This window comes from Trichomycterus rosablanca, chromosome 8 (assembly GCF_030014385.1).
Source record: "Trichomycterus rosablanca isolate fTriRos1 chromosome 8, fTriRos1.hap1, whole genome shotgun sequence".
NCBI classification, from domain to species: Eukaryota; Metazoa; Chordata; class Actinopteri; order Siluriformes; family Trichomycteridae; genus Trichomycterus; species Trichomycterus rosablanca.
This window is the reverse complement of record NC_085995.1, coordinates 33,492,097-33,513,627: the sequence shown is the minus strand read 5'-3', so window position 1 is coordinate 33,513,627 and position 21,531 is coordinate 33,492,097. Positions and strand designations below refer to the sequence as shown.

General features: G+C 41.4%; 2 protein-coding genes across 2 annotated transcripts; both read left to right on the top strand.

Moving 5' to 3' along the window:
• The first annotated feature begins 8,487 nt into the window (after positions 1-8,487).
• Positions 8,488-12,297, top strand: LOC134319097 (protein preY, mitochondrial-like). Its single transcript, XM_063000093.1, has 2 exons — positions 8,488-8,736; positions 12,156-12,297. Exons 1-2 carry the CDS (start codon positions 8,570-8,572, stop codon positions 12,295-12,297), a joined length of 309 nt encoding a protein of 102 aa, XP_062856163.1. The 5' UTR covers positions 8,488-8,569.
• Positions 12,256-12,617, top strand: LOC134319098 (phosphatidylinositol N-acetylglucosaminyltransferase subunit Y-like). The gene has a single exon (XM_063000094.1). It carries the CDS (start codon positions 12,354-12,356, stop codon positions 12,567-12,569), a length of 216 nt encoding a protein of 71 aa, XP_062856164.1. The 5' UTR covers positions 12,256-12,353; the 3' UTR covers positions 12,570-12,617.
• Positions 12,618-21,531: the final 8,914 nt, after the last annotated feature.

The window sequence follows — 21,531 nt, the reverse complement described above, 5'->3', positions numbered from 1 at the left end:
GCATTGTGAATGTACATGATGACCACAACAAGTCTGGTCATCCATCAAGTTTTGACCTCAAATGTACATGTTAATTGGTAGCTCCTGGAATGTGAGAACTGAAAAGTAAAACCAGGCCATTGTTACTAATGAATGAGCCCAAAACCCCACCTGGACTTGTTTTCTAGTCCTAATCACGACTATTTAAAGTTCTTCCACACCAGATTGCATTTTACTGTTGTGTAACCAGAAGAGTTTATTTAGGCAGCTGCCTTTTTAATTATGAACACTGTTGTAAATCAAAATTATTGAGAATAAAAAACACCTCCATCTACTTTCACTGTGTCTATTAAAACATTTCAGATTGCCATGAGGCCTGTGAGAGATAAAATGCTAGGTCAGCTGGTGGAAAACTAGAAAAATGAATCTCAGAGCTTTCAGCTTGAGCTTCTGACCTTATTCAATTACAGTTTCTGCCAAGAGAAGTCATTGTGTGGTTTTATCTACTGCATGCAGATGTGTAAAGGACTTAGACAATTAAGAATTTATGGAAATAGACAAAAAGTGTACCAACATTATATAGTGATGAGGAAAATCACTGTGGGTAATACAGATATTTTCAAAGTATGTGTACACTGTAGTGAAAATAATGTACAATTGCAATGAGATATATTCAACTCCCCAAAGAAATAAGGATTTATTATTCTAAATGAAGCCTTCATCAGGAGATGAATACAGCAAACAAAGAAAAGTAGCAGGTTTAATAATACTTTTAATAATACTGCCAGATAACAATTATTCAACCCATACATAATACACTGATCAAACTCACTGTCCATTTTATCAGCTCCACTTACCATATAGAAGCACTTTGTAGTTCTACAATTACTGACTGTAGTCCATCTGTTTCTCTACATACCTTTTTAGCCTGCTTTCGCCCTGTTCTTCAGTGGTCAGGACCCCCACAGAGCAGTTATTATTTAGGTGGTGGATCATTCTCAGCACTGCAGTGACAATGACATGGTGGTGGTTTGTTAGTGTGTGTTGTGCTGGTATGAGTGGATCAGACACAGCAGCGCTGCTGGAGTTTTTAAATACTGTGTCCACTCACTGTCCACTCTATTAGACACTCCTACCTAGTTGGTCCACCTTGTAGATGTAAAGTCAGAGACGATCGCTTATCTATTGCTGCTGTTTGAGTTGGTCATCTTCTAGACCTTTTATCGGTGGCCACAGGATGCTGCCCACGGGGCGCTGTTGGCTGGATATTTTGGTTGATGGACCATTCTCAATCCAGCAGTGACAGTGAGGTGTTTAAAACTCCAGCAGCATTGCACAACACACACTAACAAACCACCACCATGTCATTGTCACTGCAGTGCTGAGAATGATCCACCACCTTAATAATACCTGCTCTGTGGTTGTCCTGGGAGAGACCTGACTATTAAAGAACAGCATGAAAGGGGGCTAACAAAGCATGCAGAGAAACAGATGGACTACAGTCAGTAATTGTAAAAGTGGAGCTGATAAAATTGACAGTGGTTGGTCCCCCCTTCTGCTGCCAAAACAACCCCGACCTGTCGAGGCATGGACTCCACTAGACCCCTGAAGGTGTGCTGTGGTATCTGGCACCAAGATGTTAGCAGCAGATCCTTTAACTCCAGTAAGTTGTGAGGTGGGGCCTCCATGGATCGGACTTGTTTGTCCAGCACATCCCACAGATGCTCGATTGGATTGAGATCTGGGGAATTTGGATGCCAAGTCAACACCTCAAACTCGTTGTTGTGCTCCTCAAATCATTACTGAACCATTTTTGCTTTGTGGCAGAGTGCATTATCCTGCCACATGGTCTGCAACAATGCTTAGGTAGGTGGTACGTGTCAAAATAACATCCACATGGATGGCAGGACACAAGGTTTCCCAGCAGAACATTTCCCAAAGCCTCACACTGTTTTTGCCGTCTTGCCTTCCTCCCATAGTGCATCCTGGTGCCATGTGTTCCCCAGGTAAATGACACACGCACCCAGCCATCCACATGATGTTAAAGAAAACGTGATTCATCAGACCAGGCCACCTTCTTCCATTGCTCCGTGGTCCAGTTCCGATGCTCACGTGCACATTGTTGGTGCTTTCGGTGGTGGACAGGGGTCTGCATTGGCACTCTGAATGGTCTGCGGTTATACAGCCCCATACGCAACAAACTGCGATGCACTGTGTATTCTGACACCTTTCTATCAGAACCAGCATTAACTTCTTCAGCAATTTGAGCTACTGTAGCTCGTCTGTTGGATCGGACCACACGTGCATCAATGAGCCTTGGCCGCCCATGACCCTGTCACCGGTTTACCACTGCTCCTTCCTAGGACCACATTTAATACTGACCACTGCAGACATCACAATTTGGCCCTTGTTAAACTCGCTCAAATCCTTACGCTCGCCCATTTTTCCTGCTTCCAACACATCAAGGATAAAATGTTCACTTGCTGCCTAATATATCCCACCCACTAACAGGTGCTGTGATGAAGAGATAATCAGTGTTATTCACTTCACCAGTCAATGGTCATAATGTTATGCCTGGTCGATGTATATGTTAATATAATCTTGAGGCTTCTGTTTCACCCTCTGCATGTTGCTGCCTTGAAAATGAAAAAACAAATTGTCCGCCAGTGTCTACACCATTACTCTATAAACACAAAATGCTCCAGAGAAGAACTCTAGGTTTCTGTGGTTTTCTTTATATAAGCTTTTTCTGTAATGTTCATTGCTCACCAAAGAAAATCAAATAAAGGTCCAATCCCATTTACTTATACCTCTAAGCTATGTGTGAAAGCTGCTCCTCTGAGTCCAGACTGTCTGCAGCAGAAGCCATTAGATGTACCAGTTATGGTGCTCACCAAGCCCAGAGGCTGATTACTGAATCATTGTAGGGGACATTTTCAGTATGTGTTGCTTTCTCTCAGGGCCCAACAGGGAACAGAACACTGAGAGAAAAATAAGCTATTTAGACTGTCAGAGCAAAATTCTTCACAAGAAATCCAAAATATATATGATGAGGCATCTTTCCCAGACAGGTGGTTCACTGTCCAGGGTCTGTGCACTCAGCATCCCACCTTGCACCCAGTGCTTTATCCTGGCCAGGATAAAATGGTTAAAAAAATAATGGCTAAATATGACCAGTATTAGAGACACAGCCGTGTAGAAGGTGGTTGAGTACTACATAGGCTCTGGACTCTGGGGACCTTATCCATTCAAATTTTTCGATACAATATTAGAAAGTAATGTATACACACAGCAGCAACAGACAGTGTTAGTAGTAGTAGTAGGTAATGCTGTACCACACAGCTTCAGCAACCCAGGTTCAATTTCCACTCTATATCTGCAGTTCAGCATTTTCTGTATATATCTGCAAAAACATGCCGGTATTGTCTGTTTTATTCCACAGAATGAGTGTATGTATGTGTGTGTGAGAGAGAGAGAGGGAGGGAGAGTGACGTTTATGGTGTATTTCTGCTTTATACCCAGTATTTTCCGGGCTGGACCTAAGCGAACATGATAGCATTTTGGTTCAATTTTGAGCCCATTCCCATGATCAAGTACCATTACCAGAGGTTTCGAGAGTTTCACTTGCAGTTTAAAATCCATCATACATTTTCAGTGTGATCAGGATTGGTTAGGCCAATGCAAGTACCTTTGACTTTAGCTATCAGTTCTACATTTTGGCTTCATGTTTGGGTTTGTTTTCTTAATAAAACATCCACTTTCTCTTCAATTTCTTGGATGACTTCCTTTTAAAAGCAGGTGCAATATATATATTAATAGAATAGGAACAGAGTCAAAAGAGATGTGTGTACATGTGGATAAGTGGATATATGCAGTAAGGTATGTTGAATAACAAAAAAATATATACACAGACCAGGCATAACATTATGACCACTGATAGGTGAAGTGAATAACACTAATTATCTCTTCATCACGGCACCTGTTAGTAGGTGGGATATATTAGGTGATGGCTACACAACTGGGTTAGAGCATCTCCAAAACTGCAGCTCTTGTGGGGTGTTCCCAGTCTGCAGTGGTCAGTATCTATCAATAGTGCTCCATGGAAGGAAGAGTGGTAAACCGGCGACAGGGTCATGGGCGGCCAAGGCTCTTTGATGCACGTGGGGAGCGAAGGCTGGCCTGTGATCCAACAGATGAGCTACTGTAGCTCAAACTGCTAAAGAAGTTAATGCTGGTTCTGATAGAAAGGTGTCAGAATACACAGTGCATGGCAGTTTGTTGCATATGGGGCTGCATTGTTGCAGACCAGTCAGGGTGCCCATGCTGACCCCTGTCCACCGCCAAAAGTGCCAATAATGGGCAAGTGAGCATCAGAACTGGACCACGGAGCAATGGAAGAAGGTGGCCTGGTCTGATATATCACGTTTTCTTTTACATTATGTGGATGTAACGCCGGGTGCGTGTGTGACGCTTACCTGGGGATTCGAAAATCTTTATTTTATTAATGCCAGAACTGTCAAATCTAAACATCAAACAACAGTCATTAAAATCTACCAGTCTGAAAAAGGTAACAAAGCCATTGCTAAAGCTCTGGGACTACAGCAAACCACAGTGAGAGCCATTATCCACACTGTGATAACTCTGTTCAGGGGTGAACCATCCCAGGAGTGGCCGGCTACCAAAATTTCACCAAGAATGCATCAACAACTCATCCTAGAGGTTACAAAATAATCTAAATATCAAAAGAACTGCAGGCCTTACTTGCTTCAGTGAAGGTCAGTCTACATGATTTCACAGTTAAAAGACATTGCAAAAATGCCATCCATAGGAGAGTTACACAGCGCAAAAAAAAAAAAAAACATGACCCTTAAAACTTTTGGGATAATATTCTATGGACTGATGAGAGAAAGGTGGAACTTTTTGGAAAGACATGGGTGCAGTTACATCTGGCATAAAGTTAACACTGGATTCCACCATAAGTCAAACATGATGGTGGTAGTGTGATGATCTGGGGCTGCTTTGCTTCTGCAGGACCTGGACAACTTGTCAGGTGATGAAACATGAATTCTGCTCTTATCAGAAAATCCTGAGGGAGAAAATCTGCCAGTCAGTTTGTGACCTAAAGCTAAAGCACAGTTCCAAAGCTCACAAGCAAGCCCACCACTGAACGGCTCAAAGAAAAATAAATTAAAGCTTTGGATTGGTCTGACTCAATGAGATGCTGTGGCACATCCTTAAATAGGCAATTTGTCCTTGAAAAGAGAGTCCATCAAGAACATCCATGGGAAATTGGCAAACATGAGGAAAAAGGTTCTCTGGTCAATAAGACAAAGATAAAACTCTTTGAGTTGAACAGCGACGGTGACAAAAACCAGGCACTCAACATCACCTGGATAACACCATCCCTATAGTGGAATATGGTGGTGGCTGCATCCGCTGCAGAACTGAGGGAAGTATTGAGGAACAGATGAATAAAACCAACTACAGGAACATCCTTGTATATTTGGTAGGTTTAAAGCCCATGCTATAAACACAGGTCCAGGGACAGTGCTTATTTGTCCTTATTTGTCATGCCAGTAAAGTTGCTGTTGAATTTGAATTGAGTGAGTGAGTGAGTGAGTGAGTGAGTGAGTGAGTACATGTGTGAGTGAGTGAGTGAGTGAGTGAGTGAGTGAGTGAGTGAGTGAGTGAGTGAGTGTGTGAGTGAGTGAGTGAGTGAGTGAGTGAGTGAGTGAATGTGTGAGTAAATGTGTGAGTGAGTGAGTGAGTGAATGTGTGAGTGAGTAAATGTGTGAGTGAGTGAGTAAGTAAATAAGTAAATGAGTAGGTAAATGTGAGTGAGTGAGTGTGAGTGAGCAAGTAAATAAGTAAATGAGTAGGTAAATATGAGTGAGTGAGTGTGAGTTAGTAAGTAAATAAGTAAATGAGTAGGTAAATGAGGTGAGTGAGTGAGTGAGTGAGTGAGTGAGTGAGTGAGTGAGTAAATAAATGAGTTAGAGAGTGAGTGAATGTGTGAACATCCTCGTATAAGCAAGGCCCTTAACCCTGTCTGCTCCAGGGTCATACAATGCACTCTGACCACAGCTTCCAAACAAGCTGGGATATGTGAATGAAGAATGTTATTGTACTGTACACACGTATATGTGTATCTTCTAAAAACACTAGGACATTAAAGGGCATCCACAATCACTCATTCACACTCAGCCAGGAGCTGTGCTGATTTTTAGGGAGATGTGGTATTTCTATGAGAATGTACTAGGTGGGAGTGTGTATTTTTATTTACACACAGCTGTAAACAGCTTTCAGCCATAATGGTGCATGAACATGTAGCAACACTGACACCCTGCGTTCAAATCAGACACCTGTCTACTAAATCGTCAAGCAAATTTACAGTTTTACACATGGAAGTCATTAAGAGTGGCCAGTCGACCTACTGGTATGTTTTGTGAAGTATAAACCGCAGAACTAAATTATTTAAAGTAATACCTTTAACAGATGTGTGGATAGATCTCAGAGCACTGTTACACCGTGCTACCCATTATATATTTGGGTTAAAAGTCTAATTCAATAAAAACAGCCAAAACCTGTCTAAATGTTTATTAGAATATTTAACGGCTAGTCTCTCAGCGGCTAGTGTGGGTGCCCCTTTTGTGGTTTTATTCCTAACCTCTGGTCACCAGTTGAGAAGTTTTGCAGGTTTCCTCTCATCTTCCAAAATCATGAGTGAGTGAATGTGTGAGTGAGTGAGTGAGTGAGTGAATGAGTGAGTGAATGAGTGAGTGAGTGAACGAGTGAGTGAGTGAGTGAACGTGTGAGTGAGTGAGTGAGTGAGTGAGTGAATGTGAGTGAGTGAATGTGTGAGTGAGTGAGTGAATGAATAAATGAGTGAGTGAATGTGTGAGTGAGTGAATGTGTGAGTGAGTGAATGAATAAATGAGTGAGTGAATGTGTGAGTGAGTGAATGTGTGAGTGAATGTGTGAGTGAGTGAGTGAGTGAATGAATAAATGAGTGAGTGAATGTGTGAGTGAGTGAATGTGTGAGTGAGTGAATGTGTGAGTGAGTGAGTGAGTGAATGAGTGAGTGAATGTGTGAGTGAGTGAATGTCTGAGTGAGTGAGTGAGTGAGTGAGTGAATGAATAAATGAGTGAGTGAATGTGTGAGTGAGTGAATGTCTGAGTGAGTGAGTGAGTGAGTGAGTGAGTGAGTGAGTGAGTGAATGTGTGAGTGAGTGAATGTGTGAGTGAGTGAGTGAGTGAATGAGTGAGTGAATGTGTGAGTAAGTGAATGTCTGAGTGAGTGAGTGAGTGAGTGAGTGAATGAATAAATGAGTGAGTGAATGTCTGAGTGAGTGAGTGAGTGAGTGAATGAGTGAGTGAATGTGTGAGTGAGTGAATGTCTGAGTGAGTGAGTGAGTGAGTGAATGAATAAATGAGTGAGTGAATGTGTGAGTGAGTGAATGTGTGAGTGAGTGAGTGAGTGAATGAATAAATGAGTGAGTGAATGTGTGAGTGAGTGAATGTGTGAGTGAGTGAGTGAGTGAATGAGTGAGTGAATGAATAAATGAGTGAGTGAATGTGTGAGTGAGTGAGTGAGTGAATGAGTGAGTGAATGAATAAATGAGTGAGTGAATGAATGTGTGAGTGAGTGAGTGAGTGAATGAGTGAGTGAATGAATAAATGAGTGAGTGAATGTCTGAGTGAGTGAGTGAATGAATAAATGAGTGAGTGAATGTGTGTGAGTGAATGTCTGAGTGAGTGAGTGAGTGAGTGAGTGAGTGAGTGAGTGAATGAATAAATGAGTGAGTGAATGTGTGAGTGAGTGAATGTGTGAGTGAGTGAGTGAGTGAATGAGTGAGTGAATGTGTGAGTGAGTGAATGTCTGAGTGAGTGAGTGAGTGAGTGAGTGAATGAATAAATGAGTGAGTGAATGTCTGAGTGAGTGAGTAAGTGAATGAGTGAGTGAATGTGTGAGTGAGTGAATGTCTGAGTGAGTGAGTGAGTGAGTGAATGAATAAATGAGTGAGTGAATGTGTGAGTGAGTGAATGTGTGAGTGAGTGAGTGAGTGAGTGAATGAATAAATGAGTGAGTGAATGTGTGAGTGAGTGAGTGAATGAGTGAGTGAATGAATAAATGAGTGAGTGAATGTGTGAGTGAGTGAATGTGTGAGTGAGTGAGTGAGTGAATGAGTGAGTGAATGAATAAATGAGTGAGTGAATGTGTGAGTGAGTGAGTGAGTGAATGAGTGAGTGAATGAATAAATGAGTGAGTGAATGTGTGAGTGAGTGAATGTGTGAGTGAGTGAGTGAGTGAGTGAATGAATAAATGAGTGAGTGAATGAGTGAGTGAATGAATAAATGAGTGAATGAATAAATGAGTGAGTGAATGTCTGAGTGAGTGAGTGAGTGATTTGATAAAGATCAAAACAATAATCAGCGCTCGGGGAAGCTTGTTGCTTGATAGGAACGTTTGTGCTGATTGTGTTTCCTCTAAACCGATTATTGAGACGCACCGTGTATGTGTATGGTGTTGCGGATTGAGGACAGGTTAAACTAGTTTGGTTTGATTCTTTATAAACGCTGTTTATCGGACATGTCTCAGAATGTACTGATCAGATTATCTACACAGTGTATCAGAGGGTTTGTGAATATCGGATCAGGTCTGAGGTTGTTTCAGACTTCAGCTGCAGTGAAGGACGAACAGTTCGATGTTTCACTGCTGCAGTTTCTGGTGTGTCCTCTCTCCAAGAAACCTCTCAGGTAATCATCACACATCTCACATCAAACATCCCAGTATAATGTTCACTAAACCTGTACAAGCTTTAGAGTGGAACAGTTTACACTATTACTGTCTGTGGATTTAAGGGCTAATGAAATAAGACTTTATTGTCATTGTAGTTATATAACGAGACTTTGTTTGGTAGCTCTCAGTAGGACCAGCAGCAATAAAAACATATATAAACTTGGTACAAGATAAAAAATAAGTATATAAATATAAAAATAAATATATAGAACATGTAGAACATTTACATAGCGATATATGTTAACACTAGTTATTATTGCACTGTAGTAATTTAAATGAGGATATAAAGTGATCAGTACTGTAGCAGTTTAGGCAAACCGGTAATAAACAATTACTGGCCACATTATTTGGAACACCAGTTTCGAATCTTTATATACCCCGATCAACCATAACATTAAAACCACCTCCCTGTTTCTACACGCACTGTCCATTTTATCAGCTCCACTTACCATATAGAAGCACTTTGTACTAGCCCCCTTTCATGCTGTTCTTCAATGGTCAGGACCACTAAAAAGTTGGTATTATTTAGGTGGTGGATCATTCTCAGCTCTGCAGTGACACTGACATGGTGGTGGTGTGTTAGTGTGTGTTGTGCTGGTATGAGTGGATCAGACACAGCAGTGCTGCTGGAGTTTCTAAATACCATGTCCACTCACTGTCCACTCTTGTCAGACACTCCTACCTAGATGGTCCACCTTCTAGATGTAAAGTCGGAGACGATCACTGATCTATTGCTGATGTTTAAGTTGGTCATCTTCTAGACCTTCATCAGTGGTCAGAGGACGCTGCCCATGGGGCGCTGTTGGCTAGATATCTTTGGTTGGTGGACTATTCTCAGTCCAGTAGTGACAGTGAGGTGTTTAAAAACTCCAGCAGCACTGCTGTGTCTGATCCACTCATACCAGCACAACACACACTAACACACCACCACCATGTCAGTGTCACTGCAGTGCTGAAAATGATCCACCACTTAAATAATACCTGCTCTGTGGGGGTCCTGACCATTGAAGAACAGGGTAAAAGCAGTCTAAAAAAGTATGTAGAGAAACAGATGGACTACAGTCAGTAACTGTAGAACTACAAACTGGTTCTATATGGTAAGTGGAGCTGATAAAATGGACAGTGAGTTTAGAAACAAGGAGGTGGTTTTAATATATACAGTGTATCACAAAAGTGAGTACACCCCTCACATTTCTGCAAATATTTCATTATATCTTTTCATGGGACAACACTATAGACATGAAACTTGGATATAACTTAGAGTAGTCAGTGTACAGCTTGTATAGCAGTGTAGATTTACTGTCTTCTGAAAATAACTCAACACACAGCCATTAATGTCTAAATAGCTGGCAACATAAGTGAGTACACCCCACAGTGAACATGTCCAAATTGTGCCCAAATGTGTCGTTGTCCCTCCCTGGTGTCATGTGTCAAGGTCCCAGGTGTAAATGGGGAGCAGGGCTGTTAAATTTGGTGTTTTGGGTACAATTCTCTCATACTGGCCACTGGATATTCAACATGGCACCTCATGGCAAAGAACTCTCTGAGGATGTGAGAAATAGAATTGTTGCTCTCCACAAAGATGGCCTGGGCTATAAGAAGATTGCCAACACCCTGAAACTGAGCTACAGCATGGTGGCCAAGGTCATACAGCGGTTTTCCAGGACAGGTTCCACTCGGAACAGGCTTCGCCAGGGTCGACCAAAGAAGTTGAGTCCACGTGTTCGGCGTCATATCCAGAGGTTGGCTTTAAAAAATAGACACATGAGTGCTGCCAGCATTGCTGCAGAGGTTGAAGACGTGGGAGGTCAGCCTGTCAGTGCTCAGACCATACGCCACACACTGCATCAACTCGGTCTGCATGGTCGTCATCCCAGAAGGAAGCAGACGCACAAGAAAGCCCGCAAACAGTTTGCTGAAGACAAGCAGTCCAAGAACATGGATTACTGGAATGCCCTGTGGTCTGACGAGACCAAGATAAACTTGTTTGGCTCAGATGGTGTCCAGCATGTGTGGCGGCGCCCTGGTGAGAAGTACCAAGACAACTGTATCTTGCCTACAGTCAAGCATGGTGGTGGTAGCTTCATGGTCTTGGGCTGCATGAGTGTTGCTGGCACTGGGGAGCTGCAGTTCATTGAGTGAAACATGAATTCCAACATGTACTGTGACATTCTGAAACAGAGCATGATCCCCTCCCTTCGAAAACTGGGCCTCATGGCAGTTTTCCAACAGGATAACGACCCCAAACACAACCTCCAAGATGACAACTGCCTTGCTGAGGAAGCTGAAGGTAAAGGTGATGGACTAAACCCAATTGAGCACCTGTGGCGCATCCTCAAGTGGAAGGTGGAGGAGTTCAAGGTGTCTAACATCCACCAGCTCCGTGATGTCATCATGGAGGAGTGGAAGAGGATTCCAGTAGCAACCTGTGCAGCTCTGGTGAATTCCATGCCCAGGAGGGTTAAGGCAGTGCTGGATAATAATGGTGGTCACACAAAATATTGACACTTTGGGCACAATTTGGACATGTTCACTGTGGGGTGTACTCACTTATGTTGCCAGCCATTTAGACATTAATGGCTGTGTGTTGAGTTATTTTCAGAAGACAGTAAATCTACACTGCTATACAAGCTGTACACTGACTACTCTAAGTTATATCCAAGTTTTATTTCTATAGTGTTGTCCCATGAAAAGATATAATAAAATATTTGCAGAAATGTGAGGGGTGTACTCACTTTTGTGATACACTGTATATATATATATATATAGAGAGAGAGTTAAATAATAAATAATTGTGATAGGACTGTATTAACAAATTATCTGGTGGTATTTTAAAGCAGCAGATCATTTATAACGCTGAACTTCTTAATACATACTGTTAGTCTGTATGATCTAAAGCTGGATTACAACAAGATTAAATCGTTGCGACTCCAAAACCACCCTTAATATGCTTCAGCAGTAATGTGATGCAACTATGGTGAAAACATTGCGGCGGCTCCGTGGGTAGCACTGTCGCCTCACAGCAAGAAGATCCTGGGCTTGATCCCCATGTGGGGCGGTCCGGGTCCTTTCTGTGTGGAGTTTGCATGTTCTCCCCGTGTCCGTGTGGGTTTCCTCCAGGTCCTCCGGTTTCCTTCCACAGTCCAAAGACATGCAAGTGAGGTAAATTGGAGACACTAAATTGTCCATGACTGTGTTCAATATAACCTTGTGAACTGATGAATCTTGTGTAACCATTAACTACCTGTCCTGTCACGAATGTAACCAAAGTGTAAAACAACGTTAAAATCCTAATAAACAAACATGGTGAAAACATTGAATTTCTTTGTATGAGATGTGTTTACCTCACAACATGCTAAAGTCCAGTTGCTTTCAGATATGAGGAAACAACAAACGAACTGATCAACGATGAGCATGGCATCGCATATCCGATCCTTGATGGCATCCCTAACATGATTCCTCAAGATGCACGGCTGATCAAGAAGACTGAAGGAACTGAAGAACCAACTCAGTCTTAGGTGGATCTTATCTAGACGTCTTTTTTTTTGTGCACTAACGAAATCTCTAAGCCACAATGCTGTTTTCTCTCTCTACTGTCACTGTGCTGGTACCAGTTCTATCTTTACTTGGACTTCTGTACTCTGCAAGTGTGGATGAAAATTTTCCACAAGGCTGCACCAGCACTAACAGTCTGTGCTTCTACAGTCTGTTGTTACCTGTGATGATTCCTGTGTATGTGTTTTTCAGCTTGTGGAGATGGATGGGAATCAAACTGTTCAGGCACAATTGAAATAATTGTTTGATTTTGTGGAATAAATTTTTATTGAATCAACATGAATTGTGGTTAAACTTGCATTTTTATGAACATCCAGCTACACATTGAAAATCTAATTACAAAATGTTTTGTATGGTGGTAACACCTAAATCAGGTCTAACACGTCATAACCATCAGTAACAACTTTCTCAGTATAAAATACACTGATCAGCCATAACATTAAAACCACCTCCTTGTTTCTACACTCCATATACATATACCATATAGAAGCACTTTGTAGTTCTACAATTACTGACTGTAGTTCATCTATTTCTCAGCATGCTTTGTTGTTCCCCTTTCATGCTGTTCTTCAATGGTCAGGACCACCACAGAGCAGGTATTATTTGGGTGTTGGATTATTCTCAGCACTGCAGTGACAATGACACGGTGGTGGTGTGTGTTGTGCTGGTATGAGTGGATCAGACACAGCAGCACTGCTGGAGTTTTATAATGCCGCGTCCACTCACTGTCCACTCTATTAGACACTCCTACCTAGTTGGTCCTTGTAGATGTAAAGTCAGAGATGATCGCTCATCTATTGCTGCTGTTTGAGTTGGTCATCTTTGAGACCTTCATCACTGGTCACAGGACGCTGCCTGTGGGGTGCTGTTGGCTGGATATATTTTGGTTGGTGGACTATTCTCAATCCAGCAGTGACAGTGAGGTGTTTAAAAGCTCCATCAGCACTGCTGTGTCTTATCCACTCATACCTGCACAACACACACTAACACACCACCACCATGTCGGTGTCACTGCAGTGCTGAGAATGATCCAACACCCAAATAATACCTGCTCTGTAGTGGTCCTGGGAGAGTCCTGACCATTGAAGAACAGCATGGAAGGGGGCTAACAAAGCATGCAGAGAAACAGATGGACTACAGTCAGTAATTGTAGAACTACAAAGTGCTCCTATATGGTAAGTGGAGCTGATAAAATGGACAGTGAGTGTAGAAACAAGGAGGTGGTTTTAATGTTATGGCTGATTAGCGTATACTCTATTATTATTTCACCCAATCACTACTATTTGGAACCATTCTGGCTATTCCTGGTTTTACTTAATGCTATCTGACTAAATATTTTGTCTGAACACTGTACTGTCCAGTAAGTTTGTGTGGTAATAGTAAGCGCCACGCTGTTGATAATATCAGTGTCTGTGTTTGTGATTTTCAAATTCCTGACTCTGCTCACAACTACAGGAGGTGCTTGGCATTATGTGAACCTAGCCAATGAGGGGGACACGTATCAGAACACCTTTGGTGCCAGTCCCAAGACCAGAAAAATAGGACGGTCAGGTTAGGACGGGAATCCGGCATCAAAACTACCAAATCAACAATGCAGGTGAAAGATCTGTTGTGGTGTCCCCAACCAGGAGCAGACACACAGAAACATTTCACTGTTTGTGCATTTCAAAGCTGTAAATTAATTTAAAAGTCTGCAGTCACATTAAGTGACTGAACTACAAGGTATGTTTCAAACCAACACAAAACATTGTTAAGTCATTTTTTTCCAATCTAATCCTATTACATGCTGTAATTGTCACATGAACAGTGCAAACTTATATCTAGAATCACACACATGAGTTAGAGCACACCTTTTACAGTGTACATTACATCAGATTAGTACTGGTACATCGCTGTTAGTGCTGACATTGTGTCGTACATGGACATTTTAGGATCCCTGTAGCCCTATGAGCTTCCTCTAGGTGGTACCCATGTACCAAATTTGGTGCAATAAAACTTTGCCTGAATTTGACCAGTGCAGAATTTTGGGGAGTAATAAAGCTCAACAAACAATAAACAAATGAATATTAACAACGTTCACACTAACAATGCACACACTGTTTACACGTTGGTCTGTGCATACACAACATCAATAAATGAGGACCTTGCCCTAGAGTTTTTCCAGGATGAATCATGCCCGCATAGCAAAATTTGAGTGTAATAATCTCTATATTGTAAGAAACACCAAAGAGAACAAAGTGATTTTACTTAAGCACATCCAAACTATTTATATTAGATTAACCATTCTAAATTTACACTAGATCAATGTTGCAGTTGCTCTTACTACTTCTTTTTCTCGACGCTGCCTGTAAACTTCATGAGAGGTGACCTTGGCTTGGGTGAATCCACCTCTCCTTTCAGCTTGAAGAAGAAAGACTCGTTGAGCCGCGTCTGAACCACCTTTACTTGGGACAGATCAGATTTGGTCTTTGCAGTCGTGTCGCTGTCATCACTCGAGTTCACATCTGTAACTGTTAACTGTGGATGAAGTGCCCTGAATCTTTTAGGCAAGCTCAGGTCCAGCGGTTCCTCAGTGCACCTGCTCAGACCATTAAACCTGAGAGAGGTAGCAGGCATGGGAGATGTGAAGAAGTTTTCAGTTTGGGTAGACGCTTCAAATGTGTGTTTGCACAATGTTTTGTCTTGTGATAATGGTCTGTATGACTGTTGTGCTGGAATAGTGTCAGTCTCCTCAACACTGGCGCTGCTGCAGATGTCTATATAGGGTTCTGAGAAGGACTTCTGGGTGATGAACAGATCTTGGCTGTTGATGTCTTCAGATGGAGTTTGAGAAAGGTTTTCTTCTACAAATGACTTGTTTGAGAGTCTGTTTGTAGAGAGGACAGGATTTGGGGAAGGTAGTTTGGCAGTGCTGGACTGTGGCTGATGGTCTCTTGCTGTTGGCTGAATCAACACTGGTGACAAGGTAAATGTAACCCTTTTCTTATTTTGATTCTTGTCTTTTTGTGTCAAGTTTTTATTAGTTTCAGGAGAAGTTGCTGGCATTGCTTCCAGTTCAGCAGGGCCTGGATGGACAATTCCCACAATTCTGTGTGTGCCTGTGGCACAATTGAAGTTTTTATGCTTTTTATATGGTTTTGACAGTTTTACATCTTTGGACTGAGTTAGTGGCAATAAAAACTCATCATTTAAACTGACCTCAGTTTTCTTTACCTTTTTTTTCTTCATCTCAGGCAACTGTGTACAAATGCTGGACTCAAAACACTCTGTGTAATGCTTTAGCCACTGCTGATTTTTCTTCTTCAGTTTGTCCTTATCCATCTTGCTCTTTTTTAACTTCTTGGACTTTTTCTTCCTGTGTTTTTTTGAGTCCTTAAGTGTATCAGCTGATAGAAATCTCATCAGTTCCTTTACAGAAGACATCTTCTACTGAAAGAACAAAAGTCAATATTATTTTACACTAGAAATGTCCTGATCGCATTTTTAAATACACCGATCAGCCATAACATTAAAACCACCTCCTTGTTTCCACACACACTGACCATTTTATCAGCTCCACTTACAGTGTATCACAAAAGTGAGTACACCCCTCACATTTCTGCAGATATTTAAGTATATCTTTTCATGGGACAACACTGACAAAATGACACTTTGACACAATGAAAAGTAGTCTGTGTGCAGCTTATATAACAGTGTAAATTTATTCTTCCCTCAAAATAACTCAATATACAGCCATTAATGTCTAAACCACCGGCAACAAAAGTGAGTACACCCCTAAGAGACTACACCCCTAAATGTCCAAATTGAGCACTGCTTGTCATTTTCCCTCCAAAATGTCATGTGATTTGTTAGTGTTACTAGGTCTCAGGTGTGCATAGGGAGCAGGTGTGTTCAATTTAGTAGTACAGCTCTCACACTCTCTCATACTGGTCACTGAAAGTTCCAACATGGCACCTCATGGCAAAAAACTCTCTGAGGATCTTAAAAGACGAATTGTTGCACTACATGAAGATGGCCAAGGCTACAAAAAGATTGCCAACACCCTGAAACTGAGCTGCAGCACAGTGGCCAAGATCATCCAGCGTTTTAAAAGAGCAGGGTCCACTCAGAACAGACCTCGCGTTGGTCGTCCAAAGAAGCTGAGTGCACGTGCTCAGCGTCACATCCAACTGCTGTCTTTGAAAGATAGGCGCAGGAGTGCTGTCAGCATTGCTGCAGAGATTGAAAAGGTGGGGGGTCAGCCTGTCAGTGCTCAGACCATACGCCGTACACTACATCAAATTGGTCTGCATGGCTGTCACCCCAGAAAGAAGCCTCTTCTGAAGTCTCTACACAAGAAAGCCCGCAAACAGTTTGCTGAAGACATGTCAACAAAGGACATGGATTACTGGAACCATGTCCTATGGTCTGATGAGACCAAGATTAATTTGTTTGGTTCAGATGGTCTCAAGCATGTGTGGCGGCAATCAGGTGAGGAGTACAAAGATAAGTGTGTCATGCCTACAGTCAAGCATGGTGGTGGGAATGCCATGGTCTGGGGCTGCATGAGTGCAGCAGGTGTTGGGGAGTTACATTTCATTGAGGGACACATGAACTCCAATATGTACTGTGAAATACTGAAGCAGAGCATGATCCCCTCCCTCCGGAAACTGGGTCGCAGGGCAGTGTTCCAGCATGATAATGACCCCAAACACACCTCTAAGACGACCACTGCTTTATTGAAGAGGCTGAGGGTAAAGGTGATGGACTGGCCAAGCATGTCTCCAGACCTAAACCCAATAGAACATCTTTGGGGCATCCTCAAGCGGAAGGTGGAGGAGCGCAAAGTCTCGAATATCCGCCAGCTCTGTGATGTCGTCATGGAGGAGTGGAAAAGCATTCCAGTGGCAACCTGTGAAGCTCTGGTAAACTCCATGCCCAGAAGAGTTAAGGCAGTTCTGGGAAATAATGGTGGCCACACAAAATATTGACACTTCAGGAACTTTCACTAAGGGGTGTACTCACTTTTGTTGCCAGTGGTTTAGACATTAATGGCTGTATATTGAGTTATTTTGAGAGAAGAATAAATTTACACTGTTATATAAGCTGCACACAGACTACTTTTCATTGTGTCAAAGTGTCATTTTGTCAGTGTTGTCCCATGAAAAGATATACTTAAATATCTGCAGAAATGTGAGGGGTGTACTCACTTTTGTGATACACTGTACCATATAGAAGCACTTTGTAGTTCTACAATTACTGACAGTAGTCCATCTGTTTCTCTACATACCCCAATAGGTATTATTTGGGTGGTGGATGATTCTCAGCACTGTAGTTACACTGACATGGTGGTGATGTGTTAGTGTGCTGGTATGAGTGGATAAGACACAGCAGCACTGATGGAGTTTTTAAACACCTCACTTTCACTGCTGGACTGAGAATAGTCCACCAACCAAAAATATCCAGCCAACAGCGCCCCGTGGGCAGCGTCCTGTGACCACTGATAAAGGTCTAGAAGATGACCAACTCAAACAGCACCAACAGATGAGCGATCGTCTCTGACTTTACATCTACAAGGTGGACCAACTAGGTAGAAGTGTCTAATAGAGTGGACAGTGAGTGGACACAATATTTAAAAACTCCAGCAGCACTGCTGTGTCTGATCCACTCATACCAGCACAACACACACTAACACACCACCACCATGTCAGTGTCACTGCAGTGCTGAGAATGATCCACCACCCAAATAATACCTACTCTGTAGTGGTCCTGGGGATTCTGACCATTGAAGAACAGGGTGAAAGCAGGCTAAAAATGTATGTAGAGAAATAGATGGACTACAGTCAGTAAATGTAGAACTACAGAGTGCTTCTATATGGTAAGTGGAGCTGATAAAATGGACAGTGAGTGTAGAAACAAGGAGGTGGTTTTAATGTTATGGCTGATCAGTGTATCTAAACCAATTACAATATTGGAGATACAAATATTGGCTGATCCCAATACTGACAATCAAGCAATTTTTTGTTAGCCAAGTTATGCTGAACTTTAAAGGCATTGGTGGTGTTCTTAAAGATATGTGTTATATTTTCATATGACTATGCCATGCCAGTCAACACAGTATAAAATACATTATTGGACTGGAACAGAAAATGTCCACATCTGCTCAGATACCACATGTAAGCATTAACGACCTATATGCCTAGATTTGACAACCATGGAATGTATTTAAGCAAAACTTGACCCAAAATTAAATAAGGTTTGGAAGACCTCAGTGTAAGGTAGCTGGTTTTAGGGCTTGATGATGAATTTTATCAATATATTTCGAGCAACCGGTTTTAACCCTATTTGCCAGAATTAGGTTTTTTTGCTTTGTGTCCTGCTGCATAATGTGTTTTAGTTTTCTAAAAATTTATGTAATGTATACAAATTCATCTGCATTCACACACCACATAACCAATCTCAAAATTACTGGAGTATTTTATGCTGTGAAATGTATGCTGCTGACATGCCACCATCACACCTGTAGTGTTTTCTGCAGGACTGTCAGTATATGATCAATACTGGATAGTAAAAATAACACTGCTTTGGTGTCTGATATAGTTAAAGTAACAAAAATTATACAATCCTTGTATGAAAACACTTGAATCCAGCAAGTTTAACAGACTGTTACAAAAAAGCAACAATAACAATGTTAATCATTTAAGTCTTGTCAGTTAAATATTGTGTAACACAAATAAGAAATGCACATGCAAAAGTGCATGATGAAAACATGAATTGGGAGTTGGTTCTTTGTTTACAAGACTTCTATAAAAAGGGTTTCCCAGAAATTGGCAAATGAACCACTGTACTTAAATATCTTACCTTGTTTTACTGTTTTCAGTCAAATACAGGTCAAAAATAGTTTGGAAATCAGTGTTGTTTGTTTTTATTCACATGTCCCCACTGTCCCAACTTATTTGGAACTGTAAGATTTCGTTTCAAGGACTTTTTTACGATCAAGAACAACTGTTGCCGTTTGTATCTCCAAAAAAGTACAAAGTGACAGTTTAATTGTAATAAATGTACATTTGTATCAAACGATGATGAAGATGTACTGTACGGAACACTGTTACTGACGAGATGTTGCAATGTCTCGAGCACACAGAGTTCACCTGCTCTGGTTAATACACTATGCTAACTAGTCGTTTTTATTTTAAACTACGTAATTTAACAGCTTTTATAATGTACACGAAAAGGCTGATATATTAACGCGAGTTTTTAAGCTTGTAAACAGTATTAAGATATAAATTAAAATGTACCAGTATAAAGTCACAGGCGCCTCTCTTCTCGTCCCGCTCGATAATTGCGCATGCGCACTGCAGTCCAATCGACTTGAGGTCAGTCAAGCTGAACACTGTTAATATTAACAAAACAATTAAATACATTAAAAGGCTTCGACTTAAGGCACGATTTTTTAGTCTAATAGTCTTATTACTTTCCTTATTAGATGTTACCTGATGAAATTATACGTATTATACGTAATACAAAGTCAGCATATATGCAGTAAAATAAAAAGTTTATGTACTTTTATGTATATAAAACTTTATATATTTTTGTCAACTTTCTGTAACACCAGTTTTACTAGGAGCAAAACAGCTTAATAACATTTTACATGCTTTACCATTTAATTTGCTGGTTCAAACCCCATCTTTGACGAGATGTCACTTGGGCTCCTGAGCAATTAATTGCCTGCTTTGTATTTGGTCACAACTGTATATCACTTTAAATATTATTTATTTATTAGGATTTTATGTCATGTTTTACACACTTTGGTTACATTCATGACAGACTGTAGTTACTCGTTACACAAGATTCATCAGTTCACGAGTTTATTGCCCAACACAATCATGGACAACTTTGTATCTTCAATTCACCTCACTTGCACCTTACATGTCTTTGGACTGTGGGAGGAAACTGGAGCTCCCGGAGGAAGCCCACGCAGACACGGGGAGAACATGCAACTCCACACAGAAAGGACCCAGACCGCCCCACCTGGGGCTCAAACCCAGGTCCTTCTTGCTGTGAGGCGACAGTGCTACCCACTGAGCCACCGTGCCGTCCCTCACTCCATCTCCTAAATGTCATAAATGTGAATGTTAACTGCCCTTCTCCATAAACATAAACTTACAAATACCAAAGATTGCCACTAATTGAAAGGGAAAACAGAAATGCCAGTTCTTCCACTCAGACAGCATGGCCAACCAGCTTCTGAATCACAGTCATGGATGGCTTAGGTCATGGTCAACACTTGAACTTGCAGCCTTGCAATTCCCATAGACATACAATTACACTGTCATAAAATACCTTTTTATAACAAATCTGTTTAGTCTCCTTGTAGCCTTGGTCAACTCAGAGCACAGTGATATATGTCAAAGAAACAACAGTTACAAAAAAGACCTGAAGTCTTGAAGATAGTAGATAAAATGGCCAGTTTTTGGTTGCAATAATACTGAATTTAAACCTTCACTGGTAAGATAGTCTGAACAAAACTTATTCATTAGGAGATTCATTCATTGAATTTAAATAGCCTATATACAGTGGGGCCAAAAAGTATTTAGTCAGCCACTGATTGTGCAGGTTCTCCTACTTAGAAAGATGAGAGAGGTCTGTAATTTTCATCATAGGTACACTTCAACTATGAGAGACAAAATGAGAAAAAAAAATCCAGGAAATCACATTGTAGGATTTTTAAAGAATTTATTTGTAAATTATGGTGGAAAATAAGTATTTGGTCACCCACAAACAAGCAAGATTTCTGGCTCTCACAGACCTGTAACTTCTTCTTTAAGAAGCTCTTCTGTCCTCCACTCGTTACCTGTATTAATGGCACCTGTTTGACCTCGTTATCTGTATAAAAGACACCTGTCCACAGCCTCAAACAGTCAGACTCCAAACTCAACCATGGCCAAGACCAAAGAGCTGTCGAAAGACACCAGGAAGAAAATTGTAGACCTGCACCAGGCTGGGAAGAGTAAATCTACAATAGGCAAGCAGGTTGGTGTGAATAAATCAACTGTGGCGTGTCCCCCTGCTTAAGCCAGCACATGTCCAGGCCCGTCTGAAGCTTGCCAGAGAGCATATGGATGATCCAGAAGAGGATTGGGAGAATATCATGTGGTCAGATGAAACCAAAATGGAACTTTTTGGTAAAAACTCAACTCGTTGTGTTTGGAGGAAGA

Excerpts from the sequence above, each read along its gene's own strand:
- LOC134319097 (XM_063000093.1), top strand. The coding sequence starts at position 8,570 with ATGTCTCAGAATGTACTGATCAGATTATCTACACAGTGTATCAGAGGG. Across the intron at positions 8,737-12,155 it reads CTCTCCAAGAAACCTCTCAG|ATATGAGGAAACAACAAACG; the intron begins GTAATCATCACA and ends AGTTGCTTTCAG.
- LOC134319098 (XM_063000094.1), top strand. The coding sequence starts at position 12,354 with ATGCTGTTTTCTCTCTCTACTGTCACTGTGCTGGTACCAGTTCTATCT.